This window comes from Pyrgilauda ruficollis, unplaced genomic scaffold (assembly GCF_017590135.1).
Source record: "Pyrgilauda ruficollis isolate IOZ18807 unplaced genomic scaffold, ASM1759013v1 scaffold26, whole genome shotgun sequence".
Lineage (NCBI taxonomy): Eukaryota > Metazoa > Chordata > Aves > Passeriformes > Passeridae > Pyrgilauda > Pyrgilauda ruficollis.
In genome coordinates, this window is record NW_024523933.1 from 614,826 (window position 1) to 633,062 (window position 18,237).

General features: G+C 34.4%; 1 protein-coding gene across 4 annotated transcripts in view; it reads right to left on the bottom strand.

Moving 5' to 3' along the window:
* The window catches only part of DACH1 (dachshund family transcription factor 1), a 353,487-nt gene that overhangs the window by 95,048 nt on the left and 240,202 nt on the right, over window positions 1-18,237 (bottom strand). For 2 of the 4 annotated variants that reach the window (XM_041471247.1, XM_041471249.1), the window contains exons 5-6: window positions 9,197-9,332; window positions 6,805-6,939 (exon numbers count right to left, since the gene is read on the bottom strand). In XM_041471247.1, coding sequence (XP_041327181.1) covers window positions 6,805-6,939; window positions 9,197-9,332 — 271 coding nt within the window. Of the gene's footprint in view, window positions 1-6,804; window positions 6,943-9,196; window positions 9,333-18,237 lie in introns of all 4 variants that reach the window. The other 2 variants (XM_041471246.1, XM_041471248.1) reach the window with 1 other exon arrangement.

Genomic DNA, 18,237 nt, shown 5'->3' on the forward strand with positions numbered 1-18,237 from the left:
CTTTTCTGTAACAGTAACCACTAGAAAAAAGTGGTACAAATAAAGCCTAGTAGATAAATTTCCATTAAGACAGGGCATTCACTTACATGAGTTTTCTGGAAGAACATGACTCACTGCTCCCTTTACATTCACAAAACAATTATGTGTTTCTTAATGTCTTCAGAATTTAGTTCTAGGGCAGCTAGGCATATCATGCATCCTTTTGTTCTCCTGCAAAAAGTCAAACTACAAATAACTACTTTGGAGAAACAGAACCATATTTGATCACCCTCATGGTGCTACGGGACATATCCTCTCACAATGGAATGCCACAACTTCTTTAACTTCATTCCCTGTAACGTATTTCTCCTAGAAGTAAACACTAAGGGAACTGATGATTTGAAAACTTCAATGTGGTAGCATGATAAAAAGGCTCTTTCTAACATCTTATCAATAACCATTATGTCATTCATTTAAGAATTCAATAAAAAAATCAAAATGAGCATGCAAATTATTTCAAAGGGGTTTATAGTTCCTCTCCACTATATATACAATAAAGACCATAAAAAACTAAAGACCATTCTAAGGTCTATTGCATGAAGGACACAAAATGGCCATTGAAAAGAAAGTTGGGGGGAAAAAAGAAACAAAAGAATAAAGCACCTTTCAGAACTGTTTGGGGCACAAGACACATAAGGACTGTACACGTAGAGCTGTTTCAATAGAGGAAAATACATCAGATTTTGAGCACATGTAACTCATATGAGCCTATTCAGAAAATCAGATATGTCCAAGATTCATGTGAGTCACTGCAAATGTACAATAGGCAGTTTGCATATGTGCAATTGGGCTACACTGAGCCTAGTTAGCCGGGAATGTTTCAGAAGTGATGTGCACATATCCATCAAGTGAAAACTGCACAGCATATCTCTCATAAAATGTGCCAAAACTACCACTACCCCAGCAGAATAAAGGCCCCTAGTAGCAAACAAGTCTGCAGAGGAATGTCATTGGAGGATGACTTGATGAGGGTCTATAGAAATAATTTTATCCGATTATTTGCACTGAAAAAAAAGCTTTCAGAAGTTTGTACTACCTTGGCACTCCTTCCTGCCTACACATATATTCATACACTGCTCAATAATATGAAAGGCTTCTATGTTTTCTATGTAACAAAAATAGATGTATTCCAGCTACTTAGCAAAAAACAAACCATTAAGAAAAAACTTCTGATTTTATTTTTCACCTTTATAATCCATTAACTGTAATAACTTTTAATGTACTTTTAAAATTCCTGAGCCTCTCAGACTGAGTGAAAAGATACACCAAAGTGTAGAAAGGTTATCTTGGTGATACTGGCTTTATCAAACCTTTAATTTAGCAGACCATTATTATATTATCTGTCATAGGTCAAAAATTTGACTATTATCTTTTAAGAGTTTGAAAAGTCCTATGTGATGTAGAAAGTGTGAACTCATTATCTTAAGGATTTAAAAACTAATCTATTAAGATTTAATAGATAAGATTTAAGATGTGAATTCAGAATGTAGACTTAAAATGTGTTAACTGCCAATGTATTGGCATGTAGAAACCCATCAAAGTATAATAATATTCTTCTTGTTACATTAAAATGCAATATTCATTCAAATAAATATATTGTTGAGTATCCCTCTGTGAGTATGCATCCATACAAAAATGAACAGATAAAACATGTTTACACAAGCAGCTGGGAAGCAGAACTGCCAATGAAAATTACTCTGTACATCAACTATTAAGTACTCTCCTTGAAAAAGGGCTTTCTCAGAAAACGAACTAAAATTGTAACAGACCAGAAACAGAATTTAAGCAGAGGTCTGGATCACTTGCTTGATGACTTTATTAGAGAACAGCTCAGGTTGAAGAGAATGGTGTTGATGCTAAAATTTCTTCTGAGTCTTTCATATTTATAGAAACATATTCATATGTATTTCTGTATTTGTTAAGGTGAATAAGCATGTATATTTACATGTATATTTACATTGTGCATGCCTTGTAAGAGGATTTACTGCTGATAATACAGAATGAATATCTAACTATATAGGATGGCATACTTGTCATTAGTCCTCTTTTTGATACATGAATGCTAACAGGAAAATCCAATCCTAACTTTGGAATTTAAATTACTTTCTATTTTTAACTGAGGATTCTTTGAAATTTTATTATTCTCTTCTATAAAATATTAGCCAAATGTCTAAGACTGATGTTGTCTCTACAGGGGTACATAAAATAAAAAGAAAGACAAACCAAGGGACTTTTTCATATGTGAATTTGATAAAATTATACCTTAATTGCTGCTGTCAAGAAGCAGTTATTGTTGATTACCTGAAAATTACTTGTGGAATTTCCATTAATATCATAGTTTAAAGCTCTTCTGAAAGAAATACTTTAACTTGTTTTGTGAGCGTGGTGAGTATTTTCTATTTTGCCATAGAAAACCGCATGCATATTTTCAGCAAGAGAGTGTCCTTCCCATAACATCTCAAATAACATATTTCATTGAAAATGTAAGCATGACATTCAGGCTTCATTTGCTGTTGGTGTCTATCTAAAAAAACCCCAGATTGATGGAGACAGAAAATTATAATCTGATGCCCTAAGGCCAGATCCAATAAAGCACTTAAGCATCTAAATTTGGTGTAAAAGCAACTAACTTTTCAGTAGCTGTCCCCCATAAGGGAATCTTGGGCTGAAGTGAGCTGAGTTTTACACTCCTTTATAGAGTCCAGAGTAGGTATTGCTAGGCAGGTATCAGTTAGGGGGTGCTACGAGCAGCCACTGCCTCCAACATGACCCAAAAAAATTGAATGCAGCTACCTGGAGCTAGTAAGCAGACAAACACTGTCAGCAGGACTGAGCTATAAATTACACCTTGCAGACCCAATACGACCTGAGTCCAGGTCATAAGGGTAAAGGGATGATGTTAAAATATACTTCCCTCTTTTACAAAAAGCACAGTGATTAAGGATACTGCTCAGGAAATGTGCTCCACATCTCCAAGTACAGTGTGTTTGACTTCTAAGCCATTGGTTATTTTGAACTCTCTTTTTTTGAAACACTTCAGATCAATGAGCAAAAAGAGGATCAGGATTCAGCAGTCTAGTCTTTTATGTTCTCCACTAGTTCCTCTTTCCTATCCTTAACAAATAACATTACTGAAGAGCTGAACAGGTATTCAGCTCCATAAAAACCACCAAAAATCTGCTTCTCAAAGTTTCAGACTGGGAGGTCTGCAGAATGTCTATGTAAGCTGAAAAGGACAAGTGATGAAATGTACCTCACCAAAACTGAGGGACTAGACTCTTCATGTCAGAGAAACTTGGAAAGACTTAAAGTCTTAACATAGAAAACTGCATGGACCTTTTCTAATATGAATCCCATACTTCACATAAGCCCTTCTCATTAAATCTGACTCAATAAAAACAAATGAACATCATCAAAGAGTCCATAATTATAGATTACAAAATTAGATGCTTGGTTTTGGTGTCAAGCACTTAAACTAACATTGTGTATTTGAACTTACCTCATTCTTCCCAGGACCATTTGCAGTTCTACAGCCTTCTTTCAGTAAAACTGGAAATGCTGCTGTCTTCTAATAAGCAAAGAAACTTTGGAAATCTAGGGTAATTGATCTCTTGTGGTATAGATGATGACATATTGAGTGATGTATGAACTGTGAGGCAGCAGTGCTCTGCTGTCCTCCCATGTCCAGACTGGAACCTCACTGGACCACAACATAGGCCTAGCAAACCTAAGTATCCTTCCTATGGAACTCAGGGAATGAGTGGAACTTCAGACGTGTCTTGACCCAGCATGAAGCTAGGATGCAGCCAAGCTGCACACCTGGATTAAGCAGCTGGAAAATGTCCCCAGCACCCATGTTTTATATATGGCCATTGACAACAGAAACTCTCCCAGTTTTCCTGCAACAGATAATGATCCAGAGCCTGACATGAACTTTCTAGTTTTAACAGACAGATCCATAGATCCTCATTTGATTGTTGGTGTCATAATAATAACCTGACTCAGTGGAAGGTAAGGTCACTCAGAACTCCTCATACCAGAACCTGAAAATGCATTTTGAAGACAGTCTAAAAGCAAATAGTAATAAAAACTCCAAAACGCAAACAAACAAACAAATGAAAACCCAAAATAAACCCAAAAACCAAAACAAAAAGGAAAAAAACAAAAACAAAACAAAAAAAACCAACCAAACAAAAAAAAAAAAAAAAAAAAAAAAAAACCAAAAAAAAAAAAAAAACCCCCACAAAACCACAAAACAAAACAAACCCCCCCCCACCCCTCCACTGGTAGCTTGAACCACTCTAATAAAAGAAACTAATTTTTGTCATTAATAGTAATTCTTGCTAGATTTTGAATAGGAATACAGATGATCTTAGAAGGACTTATTCAGTTTGCCAATGCCAGTGAACTGTTTCTAAATGTATTACACCATGTTGTGTGGACTGGGTAAATTAGCTCCTTTGTGCTATATTTCTAACAGGTAAATGGCATTTTTCTCCCATATCCAGCTCATGGATCAGGTCAAACAAATGATTCACCTCTCTGACATTCAAAATTTGGTATGTTGATCAGTTACCTCTGTTATTACTTTGTTTCCCCTTTAAATTATCTTTTGACTGTAAATAAATTCTCCCTGATCTCAGATAACTTCAGAGATTTTTCAACTTTTAATTTTTTTAATGGAAGAAAAAAAAAAAAAAGAGAAAAGACAGCACCTCCTTTACCAGTAAGAATTTTCTAGGTTCTCCCAGGCTCTATTAAAAGACATTTTAGTTGTACCTAGTATATCTCTGCCAACAGAAGTCTTAGAAGAAAACACAATAATTTTTAAATGCTTCATACTTATTTAGAACTTTTGACTTCTTTCCTTTCTTTCTTTTTCTTTTTCTTTTCTTTCTTTCTCTCTCTCTCTCTCTTTCTTCCTCTCCTCTCCTCTCCTTCTCAGCTGATGAAGGTAATGATGTTTTAACAATAAAAGTGCCACCACCTGCATGTGTGTTAGCATTTTTAAATATGGTCACAGTCTGACTGATTTCCAGGGGTACAACAGTTTCAAAACCTGACTGCAAGCTCACAGTGACAAAACTAGATAATTACTATCTCCACAAATATCTGTAAGTCAAATCACTTGTTTTAATGCAGATTAGATTAGTACTAAAGTTACAAGATTGATATGAGAGACATGATAAATGTAGTCATGACAGAAAACAATTTTTAATTTAGTAACCCCTATAAATCTAGATAGCCCATGAATATTTACCATTAATTCAGTAGCTGGAATAGAGCGGGGGAAAAAGAACAAAAAGAAAAACAAAGAAAAAGAAAAAAAAAGAAAAAAAAGGAGAAAAAGGAGGTTTGACCTAAACAGGACTGAGGAAAAAAGAGAATTCTCAGCACTTTTACTGAGAATAGATCTTGCAAAGACTGGGAAAATACATTTGGGATAGCATAATTAAAAAAAAAACAAAAAAAAAAAACCAAAAAAACAAACCTTTTAAAAAATTAAATGACATGCAAAAGTGTTGCCATTCTTAATATGTACTTCTCTTTGCAGAACTTACCAGTCGGATTACAGTTAAACAAGTAACTTCAAAGGCTGAAATAAAATCATTTATGGAAATTCAAAACAAACCTATTTGATCACATCATACTTCACAGCAGGGATACAATTTGCAGAGGCTGAGTAAGGGCATAGTGTAAGCAAAAACAGGTTGTGTGTGCAATGAACCAAACTAAATGGTTTATATAAAAGAAATGTTGTTTCCATTAATTTTTCTGGTAATCTTATTAAAAACACCACCTGTCCAGAATAGAATTGTCCAGGTTTTAATTCCTTTTCATATCTCAGTGTTCAAACACAAGACAGAGGAGGTATCACCTTATAGCTATTTAAATATGTCACAAAATGTCTTATTCTGAAATCTTCATAGCTACAGCAGTTTCTCCAGCTCTGTTTCAACGAGTGGTTATTGTACCTTTTTCTCTTGTGCTCAAAGAACTGACTTTTCTCATAAGCTTGAAGAATTTTTTTTCAAAGCATGTATTTCTTTTTAAGCCTCTCTTTAAAAAAATGTTTCCAGTCTATAAGACTTAAAATTCATATATATTAAGCAAATAAAACATAAAATGCACCTTTCAAAATTCCACATCACCTCACCAAAATCCCCTGTAAGAGCCCTGAACAGGAACTTGACTTTGAATACCAGCAGAGATGAAATGGTGTCATAATCAGCATAAGTGCATGTGGACTATTCACCTAGATCAAACACTTTGGTCATATACTCAATTAAATTTAAATCCCATTATATAATGTATACCAGCCTAATTTTATGCAATTCCCTAATTTAATGGCTTGGTATCAGCCTTTTTCGTTTTTGCACACATGGACTAATTTTCACAGTGCTCAGTCCCTCTGGGAAGTAGGTCATTAAAGTCAACTGGACAGAGACAGAAACTTAACAACTAAACAGTGCTGCAGAAGGGTCAGAGTGACAACAATAATGCAAAACAGTTTTTCACTCATCCTACTTCACAATATTTATGAAATTTCTCCCTCATCTATATATATATATATTCATTAATCTTGGAGATGACAAAATACAACAGTAATGAAAGTTATCTTCCTGTTACAATTTGATTTGTGAAACTGAAAAAAATCAACAAAAGAAAAATCTCAATTAAGAAATTAAAAATCACAATTATATTTAGCTACCAAGACAGCACTTGTTTTACACTCAAGCAGCAGAATTATAACATTCATGTTACCTTTCTCAATGTGTATTCTTTTTGTCTCATGTCCCACATCATGACCAGCCAGATCACCCTCCTTAGGTCCAGGCAGGACATTAGGTGACAAACCCATCAGCATTTGGTTCATAGAGAGCCCGTTCTGATGGACAGCTGCTAGACACGAGCACAGGGAGAAAGAAATCAGCTGTCATATTAACAATACTCTTTTTTACTTATTTTATATAGTCTTCCTCTTAATTATACAAGAATTCTAACAATCACAAAGTTACTTAATTAGTGCTATCAGGATCCACATAAAGGAGAAGTTTCTTCCTGTTACTTCTAGTTTAAAACAATCAATTTTAAAAAGAAAGTTCAGTAACTTTGGATAAAGTTGGAGATTTGCAAATATGTTCTTGCTTATTTAACAAGTCTTGTTAAATTTTTAGTTCATTGTACAAAAATGCTTGAGTACCAACATTCCCAATATGCAGTCCCTAATAACTCCTTAAATGAAGCATTGTGGCCTTTCAGGTGACAAACTGTTTTTCCATATATTCTGTGGAAAGGAGAATTGCTTATTTGCTCATCAGACACGTGGAAAAGCCCTGTCCAACAACTTTCAGATACCTTCATGAGTCTCAAACACACCTCAGAAACTCATATTTCTACGCTTTTATTCTGAAAAAAATTGTTTTTTCAAGAGGTTTATGCCATTTTTAGTTTTTGGTTTTTTTTAATATGGAACCCATATTCCTGTAGTAGTCATCTTATTCTGGCTGGCACCACAAAAGATGTACTTAGGAATCAGGTGTGATGTTAACAAATCAGATAGGACAGAAAAGAATTAACTTATAAACAAATAAGTTATTGAAGTGATCCACTACTCAAGGAACTCTGTTATGTTCACATAGAAGAAAAAATGTGCAAATGTCCTACTCCTCTCTGTAAATTATAGAGTAAGCTGAACAGTACAATTTCCTTTTTTTTGTTACAAAAAGAGAGCAATTTCTTAGTAAAAACAATAAATATCTCTCAATTTAGATTTTTGGGGTTTCTGATGTTTTGTTGTTTTGGGTTTTTTTAAAGAGAATAATGGAAAAGGTCTTCCTCAGTTATAAACAAATACACTACTCAATCAAGAAAAAAATTTAATTCCACATTTGTGAGGGGTTTTTTCATATCTTCACTTATGAAGTCTGCAGTGGGTTGATCCTGGCTGGACACCATGTGCTCACCAAAGCCACTCCATCACTCCCCCTCCTCAACTGGACAATGGAAAGAAAATATAATGAAAGGCTTGTGAGTCCAGCCTGGGGAAATAGACAGGTCACAGTATATGGAATTCCAATTTAATCTGCTCTCTGAATTGTCCAAGTGATAAGAAAACAGAATTTTCAGCTTGTCATAGTCAGGCCTCATTTCTTTTCTTTGGTAAGTCATTTTTCATCAGACACTAATGAAAGCTCTCTCATCTGAAGGTCAATGAAGAGTCAGCTTCCTGAGTCTACGGAGAGCCTGAAAAGAAGCAGCCTAAAGGACACGTGTTGCATCTAATCAATATGGCCACCTATTTCATACAGCCATTTCATGGCCTTCTATGTGTGTCCCAGTGAAACCCTCCAGTTTCACCTACTGACAAATTCCATTGTGGAAAGACAATTTAAACACACAAAAAACCTGCAACAGAGCAGTATTAAAGGGAATGGACAAGTGTAATATGAATTTAAGTACATAGCCATAAAATAGTATGCATTTAAAACCTTAATTTCCATTGCTGCACTGGAATATCACAGAATTCAGAGTCTTTGCCATGTAATTTACATCCTGCATATGGAACTTTGATAAGAATGGCATCACTGTGGGACACCACAGTTTAATTTCAATCTGTCCCCTGTGAGCTATGAGGTGATAATATTCATTCTATCATATTTCTCACCATTAAAAAAAATTTTGCATTTAAAAAATTTATGAAGTATGCACATTTTTAATTTATTTAACCCAATTCTTCTCTTTACCAAGCAATTCTACCATGTAAAATATTGCTTATGAAGTCAGATTCAATATAGAAATCAAAACCGAGTAACCAGATTAAATAAAATTCAATTTCTTTTAAAAATGTTTACACTATATGTATAGTTCTGAAACTAATCTAGCAAATTGCTCCCCGCCTGCAATTCTGTATTTCATTGCTCATATGTTTATGTTTAATATGACATGATGGCAGTTTATATCAGTACCTGTTAATGTAGCATCAGATATTATGATACTGTAAACTGGGGAACATAATGCTGTGAGTTAGTTACTGCAGCTGAACTTCTGAACAAGAGGCATATGAGATCTATTTAAGGCAAGGGCATTTGGACCAGAAAAACAAGCTGCACCTCATCAGTTTTAAAATGGTGAGAAGGAGAAGAATGGGACCTACGGATTCTGTCTGAAGAGCTCTCGGTCCGCGCAGGAGAACTGGACACGCTGCTGCTTCGATGAGAGGATGGATGGCTGCCAGGTCTTCGGCCCTCTTCAAGAGAAGGAGCTGGAGAAGGGCTGTCTGGAACACGTTCCTAGACCACACAAAAAATCATTGCAAAAAAAGGGCAATGTTAAACCAAGCCCCTGTTTCCAAACATTACTTCCCTAAACTGAATCTCCCTCCTGAATTACAACCTACTCATTCCCTGCTGATGTTTCCAGGATTTGCAGAGTGTTCTCAAAGGAAACTTGGCAATTTTAGGACACTAGACCTTACATTCCAGCATGCAATGTGAACACTGCTCATCCTATTAGGCTTTTAACTGCCTTCTGGACTACTTAAAAAATAAGAGGTTTGTTCACCTTTTTGTTGTTGTTGTTTTGGTTTGGCTTTTTGGTTTGGTTTTTTTGCTTTGTTTTGTTTTTCTGGGTATTTTGCGTTTTGGTTGGTTGGTTGGTTGGTTTGTTTTTGTTACTTGTGTCATCATGCAGTTGAATTGGAAGCATACATTTTTGGCTTACAGATGCTAGCCTATGTATTTCTGTAAATAAAAAAAACCCCAGGTACTGTTGTTTTATCTCATATTGACTTTTACTTCATATTTTAATTTCAAAGAGGCTTCTTGAGCAATGAAATCTTACGGAACTGTTAGGGATCATAAATAAACTATAACCTCCCTATAGCACCTATACCAGTAAAATGACTGATGTAAGTCCAAATGTCTATTTTTACCATGGAACACAAATTTGGAATGAATCACACATTTTGGATGAATGTGGCCATATCACTTCAAAATGGGGGAAAACCACCAATCATATTTTTCTATCCAGGGAAAGGCCTGGCAGGGTAGCCAAGAGGAGCTATGATGCACTTTAAGAGGTTCCTTGGTTTTGAAAACCAGAATGTAAGGACCGTGATAGTTTGCACTGCATATCTGCTATGTGAGAATTGTTAGCATGTAGCAGACAGATATATCTGATACTTACCCAGAAGTTTGACACAAACAATAATCAAAGGGAGATGAGTGCAGAATAGTTATTTCTAGAAAATTCGCTGTCTTTCCCTGAAGTTTCTTTTTTATTGCTGAAAGTTCTCTAGGCTCATTGCTAAAGTATGTGAAAGTGAGGCTGTTTTGGAAAAACAGTGATAAAAATAATTAAATCCTATAGGGGAAATCTATTGGAAGGATTGAAGACATTAATCTAACTTTTTTTTTTCTTGTTTTTCTCCTTTTGATAACTGAAAACCTGACTTATAATGAAAAAAAACCAATGAGCCCAAACCACCAATCAACAAACAACTGCACACATTCAACTCACTAAAAGCTTTTGGCAATGAAATAATATAATTAGTACATGTTTGACAACACAAAAGAAAACTCGTTGTTGGAAATGCATTTTCTTGAAAAAAGCAGTACATTCCTTACACAGAAAAGTTCTTTTTGAGCAGTCATTATTTTATCATGCACAGTCACTAGATAAATATTTATTTCTCGAATGCATTCCTAAGAAATTTTGCAACATCCTCAGCTATAGTAATCAATAGATTTGTTCAAGGTAAGTTTCATAAAAAAATATCTGCTGAACTTGAGATTCTGATTGCAAAGGGATTCAATGGATATCATACTGATGGAGCGGGAGGAGATTTTTTAGAGCAATTTGCAAGACATTTAAGTGGATTCCACTTTAACAGTCTTAGGTTTTTAAGTCAAAAACCTTGATGAGGATAGCTTAACTGCATCATAGCTCTAGGCTTATTATGACTTTGATTATGTTTATATGTCCATGAACTGGGTATTCAAGAGGAGGATTATAATGCAGATGTTTTCAGAATGTAGAAGATTTATTTCTTTAGATTTAGGAGGATTTAAGCATGCACAGTGTACAGATTTGATATAAATTAGAACACGGTATATTTAATCATTCATTTAAAATATAATTTCACTGTTTGGCATACAATGTATTGTTCTTAGAAGGGTTTCATTAAAATGAAATCCAGTGAGCACATAAGATTTGAATACAGAGCTGCAGAGTAAATTAATTTATTTAAACAGCTTAATTTGTTTATCCTATTTATTTATGTGTGCTTTTACAGCACGTATTATGAGATGGAGCAAGCAAAAGGAATGCACAGGACAACGAAATATAATTACTGTACAAACAAAACAGATAATGAGTTTTATTCTCGTATAATATGACATAGACAAAATCCATGAGAAAACTATATATCTTGGCTTTATCAATTCATTTGTAAAATACCCTTTAATTCCAATAAAACATCGGATTGAACTACACAGAAATGCAAAATAAACCAATTTAGTACCTTAACTATTGTTTTATATCCTTGCTTCATAATTCCACAATCACCAATCTAGTCTATAGCAATTATTTGTGTTTAACAAATTCACTGCAATAATAAATGGCAATGCTATTAACAATAAAATGAAATACTCTGTAGTTCTAAAAAAGTCATAGTAATAAAATAATGGTGATGGAATATCAATATGTCTTCCTTAACAGAGATTTTGTGTAGAAAAGATTCATTTGGTTTGTGTCAAAATATTAACTTTAGACCCCATTTAAAATTTTTCAAAAAAGGAAATGTTCAAAATTGTGTTCATTAAATAATGCAGATCAGAACTATTTTGTCACTTCTATGGCATGCCACTTTCGTACAAGTTACTCTACATGAAAGAGCAAAGAAACAGAACTTACTGACTTACAATCCTGGCAACAGATATCACCTAGGATTCTGTCCACTGCCCAATATTTTTCCTAAAACTTGCCTACTCCCAGAGGCAGATATTTCTGGAGAATCTGATCTAGTGTTTAACCGTCTCTCGCTATTTGTTTCCTCCATTTTTGGCTTCCCTATTTCTTTCTACAGACAGTCACAGGCAAAAAGTAGTGTGAACAACTTAGGTAAAATGGAAAAAATTAGCACATGGTTGGCCAATGTTTCAGGATTGTGAAGACTCTCAGTTAGGTATGAGATGCTTTACTAAGCAGCGGACAACAAACTCTTAGGGGCCAAAATTGAAGCATTTCTTATGTTGGTGCTCTTCACGACTTGATCCAAATAATGAATCTTAAGTATTTAAGAATCTGGCATTTACCTCCTCCAAAAATGTTCCTACCACAAAGAAATTTTTGCTCTAGGGAATTCTAACACCCTTTCTTGTACTCTTATTCCAGTGACAAGTTACACACCCTCAATATAAAGCCCATTTCATAAATAACAGGCTTGTTCCTGTGACACAGAGTATTTTATTTTATGCTGTAAAAAACAGGTAAAAGATTTCAGTATCGGAGATTTTAAAACATGAGATTGAGGTTATCTCTAGAATTGATATCACCCCAGTTTTGTTCCAGAATACTGCATATCATTCACAAAATGACACTGTCTCGGTCTCTTCCAGTAAAACAGGAGAGTTTTTATGTATTTATCAACTTTTTTCTAAATTTCTCGAATAGGCAAATCCTGCAAAATCTTATTCTGAAAGTATTTCTAAATAACATTTTAAAAAATAATCTTTATACATAATGGTATTCAGAAGACCAGAAATACTTTCTTCCCTATATCACGTGTTTTTCCATATATGAGGTAATTAAGTTAATTATAAAATATAAATTTCTTTTTTTTGCCTATTTATTGTGAGGTCCATGGGTGGTGATATCTTTCTATTCCTTACCATCTTTTTTTTTAAGTGTTATTTTTATGCTTTTATATTGCTATATTACTACATATAATAATAACCTAAATGGTTACATATGTGCTCCCTATTGCAACCAAACTGTTCTAAAATAAACCCTCCAAGTGTATATTCACAAGCACAGATTTGTGTCGTTTCATATGACATTCAGTGTTGTTTCACTCTTATCTGCCCCAAGGAATCTCTTAACAAGAACCTGCGTCACCTCACCTTTTGGGGTGGGCTGTAACAGGGAGTAGTTTATATTATTTACAACCATTGTGGGAAGACACCTGTCTTCCAAGTCTTTTTGGTGGTAGAATTATAAAAGTCATTTTTAAAAGTGATCAAAACACACATTTCTTTCTTCAGTTCCTTACTGACTTATTTTGAACTCATGTGAGATGTATTCCAGGAATAACTTTCTTGTAAAATGTCACATTTAATTTGACATCGCTTTAGCTGAGTAAGTGTAAGAAATTAGTTACTTAAGTATCTTTTGTATTTTCTGCAAACTGAATATTTTTATTTTTTTATTAATTTTTTCATTCCACTTTAGTCAAAGACACTGTGATGCTCTAAATTAACATTTAGACTCAAGAATTGCAAAATTAACTGGACTAATAGGTAGTTATTTCCTAACCTCCTCAGTCACTTCTATATGTGTGTTATCGAACTGACTGAATGCTATAAAATTTTATTTCTATTTCCTTATCTGCATAGTATCACTGGCTTGCTAAAGACCTTGCTAACTTCACACTGATGCACATGACATCTTTCTCATCTTGTTCTTACAGATCCACTTCTAATCCCAATCAAGATTCAGGAGTTTGAATGTTTTGTATTGTCATTAACTGCGCTATTACTTTAAATCTTGGACATCTTTCTTATGAAGAAAAGAATCCATGATGTTTACATAAGATGTTTTCTCTCTCTGTGAATACCTTGAACTTATTTCTCTTTTGGACCAATTGAAGTTAATTTGATTTCCATTATACTTCTTACTTCTGAAATTTTTCATTGTACCTACTTTGCTGTTCCCATCACAAGAATACTGACAACTGAATGCATAAAATGAAGAAAGAGATCAACTGACAGTAAGACTGAATTGGCTTGATTTTTAGTGTCCTGCTTTCTACATGTATTATTACAGCAGAAGTTAACTGACAAGAAGCCAAACAGGAGACTTCCAAGTAATCCTTTAACAGTACTTCCCCAACAGGAGATCTAATCCTTGGAAATCATGAGCAGTACATAAAACACAATGACCTAGTCAGGAAGTGGGTGTCAATGGATAGGGCCATTACAGAGATTAAAAACAAGCAAGCAAACAAAGTCGATCCCTTTCAAGAGAAGAAATAGCTTGGTTTTGCCTTCACAATGAATGTTTCTCCTAACAAACAAAATATCCTTCTAAGATACTCAAAAACCCTCATGCAATATGCAAATATATAGACATGCAAGAAACTCTGTTCCAATCAAATTAGTAACTCCTTATTGGCAAGCTGGACACACTTTCTGATTTTTTAAAGTTTTTTTTTCTCCTCTTCTGAAAATCTAGCCTTACTTGAAAAGTAAGTTTAAGAAGCATAACTAGGATTTCACCCCTCAAAGTAAATCCAAACCACACATGTATTATGTCCTAGAAGTCAGCAATATGAATCTCATCCCTCGTACCTGACCCCATGGTCATTTTGCATCAAGTAAATCTCACACTACACAAATAGCTCCCTGTTACACACGAGAACATGCACATTTCCAAACAAAGTTTGTACTGCTTTCTATGTTTGATGCGTAGATACCTATTTCACATGCCACAAGTTAATTCATATGAGCATACGGTTGCTATTAGCTTCAAATTGCACCTGAGAAACATACATGTTAAAAGAAATGAGGATCCCATATTATTAAAAAAAAACCCTGATTTCAAGTTACAGCCCACCATATTTAGTTAACATCCTCTAAGGTCATTATACAAAAAGTGTATTAAAAGCTAAAACAAATAATATTAATCATACAGATAGAACTAATTAATGAGGTGGAACACAGTGTCCGCTAATATAAAGATAGTTAAGCCATAATAAAGAAGGTCAACTATACTTTGACCTGAGATCTACTCATTCTAAATGAAAAAAAAAAAAAAAAAAAAAAAGGGGGCTTATAAAAAAGTTTTTTTATATACAAGTTATTCTAATGCGGAGATTTTTTCTGCTATGTTCAAGTTCCTACAAATTAGATATCATATTCTCTGCAGCTAGGATAAAACTGTTATTTGATTTACATTATACTTAAAAATTTATAGGTATATTCCAATTTTCATGTTTGGTTTCTTAACATGTAAAAGCAGCTGTTTTAGGAGCTGATAGTCCTATTTTTATTCTACAGTATTTATTGTAGACCAATTACATTTTATTATTTAAATGCTCTAAATCAAATTTCTCCTTACATAAAGAAGAAAACTTGATCCTACTTCACGTATCAGATAAAGAGGAAATTAAAGTAGCTTCCCTCTTGCAGTTTTATACATTCAAGAAAAGCACTTTAAAGTAATGTTAAAATGTCTATTTTGAATGCACAATGCACTAATGTCTCTAAAAATAGTAGGTTATCTGAAAAGTCAGGTGTTTTTCAGGTTAGGCATACAAAAAGGATTTTTCTGCCAATTTGGAACACAACCAATTTTGTTCTCATTCCCTGTCTGTAAAGGCGTACAGCATATCCAGCTTCACAGGAATGCTGCCGCTGCCTGCATAATGCTTTTCCTGTAAGACACAGAAGTGTCCATAGAAAACTTTTGCCTTCAACACAGGATTCAAGATTCAGTGAAGTAAACTTGTCCTTTTTCCTCTTAGAGCCCGTTTCCTTTCAGGTATGCTCTCTGGACTTGTTCACCACCAGTCTGACATGAGACATGAAAATGTACTCTGTTCGGCCATTTCTGTATGGCAGGGATGTATTTCTTCTCTTTGGCTATTATTTGGACTTTTTGGGAAAAAATCACAGAAACACATGAGTCTGAGTTGGAAGGGACCCAGAAGGACCATCAAGTCCAGGTCTTGAGTGAATGGCCTATATGGGGATTGAATCCATGACCTGGGTGTTATTAGCACCAGGCTCTGACCAACTGACCTATCTATCATAGGCAAAAAAAAGATAGGAACATTAAATTACATCAATGTGAGCACACATACTGCCAATGAAAAATGAAAAAGTGAATGAATTCCAAAATAAAATTTAATGTCAGAGTAGTCCTATAAAGAGTTATTCTAAAAAAATAAAATCTGTCAGCAGCTACCTTTATTAAATAAGTTTATAGTAAATTTCTGGTATTGGATCACAGGAATATATCTATTTATATACAGATAGATTCAAAAAAAGGTATAAAATAGTGTCACACAACCAGTGCTGTGATAGATGTGAGGGAATTAGCAAAGTTTAGTCTGATATATCCATTATGTAGTGGAAAACTACTGCTGTCTCCACTTTTTCAGCTGGACATATTGGTTTCTTCTGCTTTATTCTTAATTCTTTCTGTAAGTATTAGTCACATATGGATAAATTGCAATTTTTGATTCTGGCATGCTGCTGCTCTGTTCTAACTTTTACAATGTAATTTCAAGTTGCTATTAATATAAGGTATGTCCTTTATATTTTCATATATATTTCTGCTGATTGAAAAAAAATTGATGTAGTGAAACTGCTAACAAGCTGAGCCTTTGAAACCATGGGCAGGTGATGAAAGCCACTTCATGTCTAAAGCATCCCCAGGTCACAGCTGTCACACTCACTGCAATTCATTGTTGTCACAATCTGCTGTCCCTGCTTGTTGTTGCTCTCCTCTTATTCATCCAACTCATATATCTAAACATTCCATTACAAAAAGACATCTAATGTTCGTCTCATGTTCGAAAGGGCACAACACTCTTCTGAAATATAATTCTGAAGATTTTAGGGCTCAGAGTTCACTGCCAAATCTAAGGTGTTGCTTTGTAAGGCTTCCCTTGTAATTTTGTCTTTGTCTCATCTCCTGAATGCAGCAGGATAAAATGTTTAGTTAGTACATGATCTCAGCTTTATTCCAACATCTTATCATGAAGAAATGAAATATTGCCCAGTAATAGAAAGGCATTTGAAGCTTTGTGAGTTTAAAGATAACAGCGCTAGCTGTGAAGTCAGTGAATTGGAAGGAAAGGTCAGCAAGTCATCTACTGTGGCACTGTTCACAAAGGCAATCCTTCTATCCAATGAACCTGGTTGTTCATAATCTGAAGACTTTGATTTTCTAAGACTTAATTTTGTTCTTTGTTACTTAATTAGATATGGTTACTATTGATTTACTTTTCAGAGTCGAAATTTCTCACAGGCCTTCTAACTTTCAAGCAGACTTTACATTGGCAAACATGATGCACTCTAATTTCAAATCTATGCTGTTGTTTCAGGTTACAACTACAAACTCTGAGATGAATGATTCAAAAACTTTTCAATTTGTGGAAACATTGATACTAAGGAGAAAATACTTCAGTAAAATTAGGGTTAAAAAAATGAGTCAAACCATAAAGAAAACAAAACCAAGATGTCTGAAAATAATAGCAATAAAAAACTGGAAACTATAATTCTAATAACAAACAGTTTCATGAAAGAGACCAACTGCACTATTTATCCATTCCTGTAAAAATAAAGTAAAAGGAGGTTTGACCTTCTCACTTACATTTATTCTTGAAGATATTTATTTTGATTTTAGTATAAGTTATTATTCATAAGCATTACACTGCCAGCACAAGGTTCAAGAAGTATGGTGATTACAGTTTCCTGCTCAACTACACAGTGCATATAATTCAGTGGACACTAAAATCACAGCCTCTGACTATGCCTAGAGAAGAACAGGTAAATTGCCAGTGACGTTATGTCCATCCTCATGGAAAGAAAAACACCTAACAATGACCTCATGCTTTTAAGTTTGTGGGGTTTATGTTTCAATCCTGTTCAGCATTAAAAAATAAGAACATAATTACTTAGCTGTGCTACCTCTATCCACATGACCATATCCCTCTGCAATACATAACAACAGACATATGTTGTACCAAAATGGGTCTGAAGGAATGAGTAGGAAACAGTAAGTTCCTTAGCCCTTATAGTACTGTTGAAATAACTATGTGCAGCAAGATCTTACATTTAGAAGTGAGTTCTGAGTGGCAGATTAAAACTTGTGTTTATGGATCCACCGGTAGTAGAAATTAATTGTGAGCTATAACTTACAGGTCTTGACTGAAGAAGTCACGACAGCGCTTAGGTAATGTCATGCTCT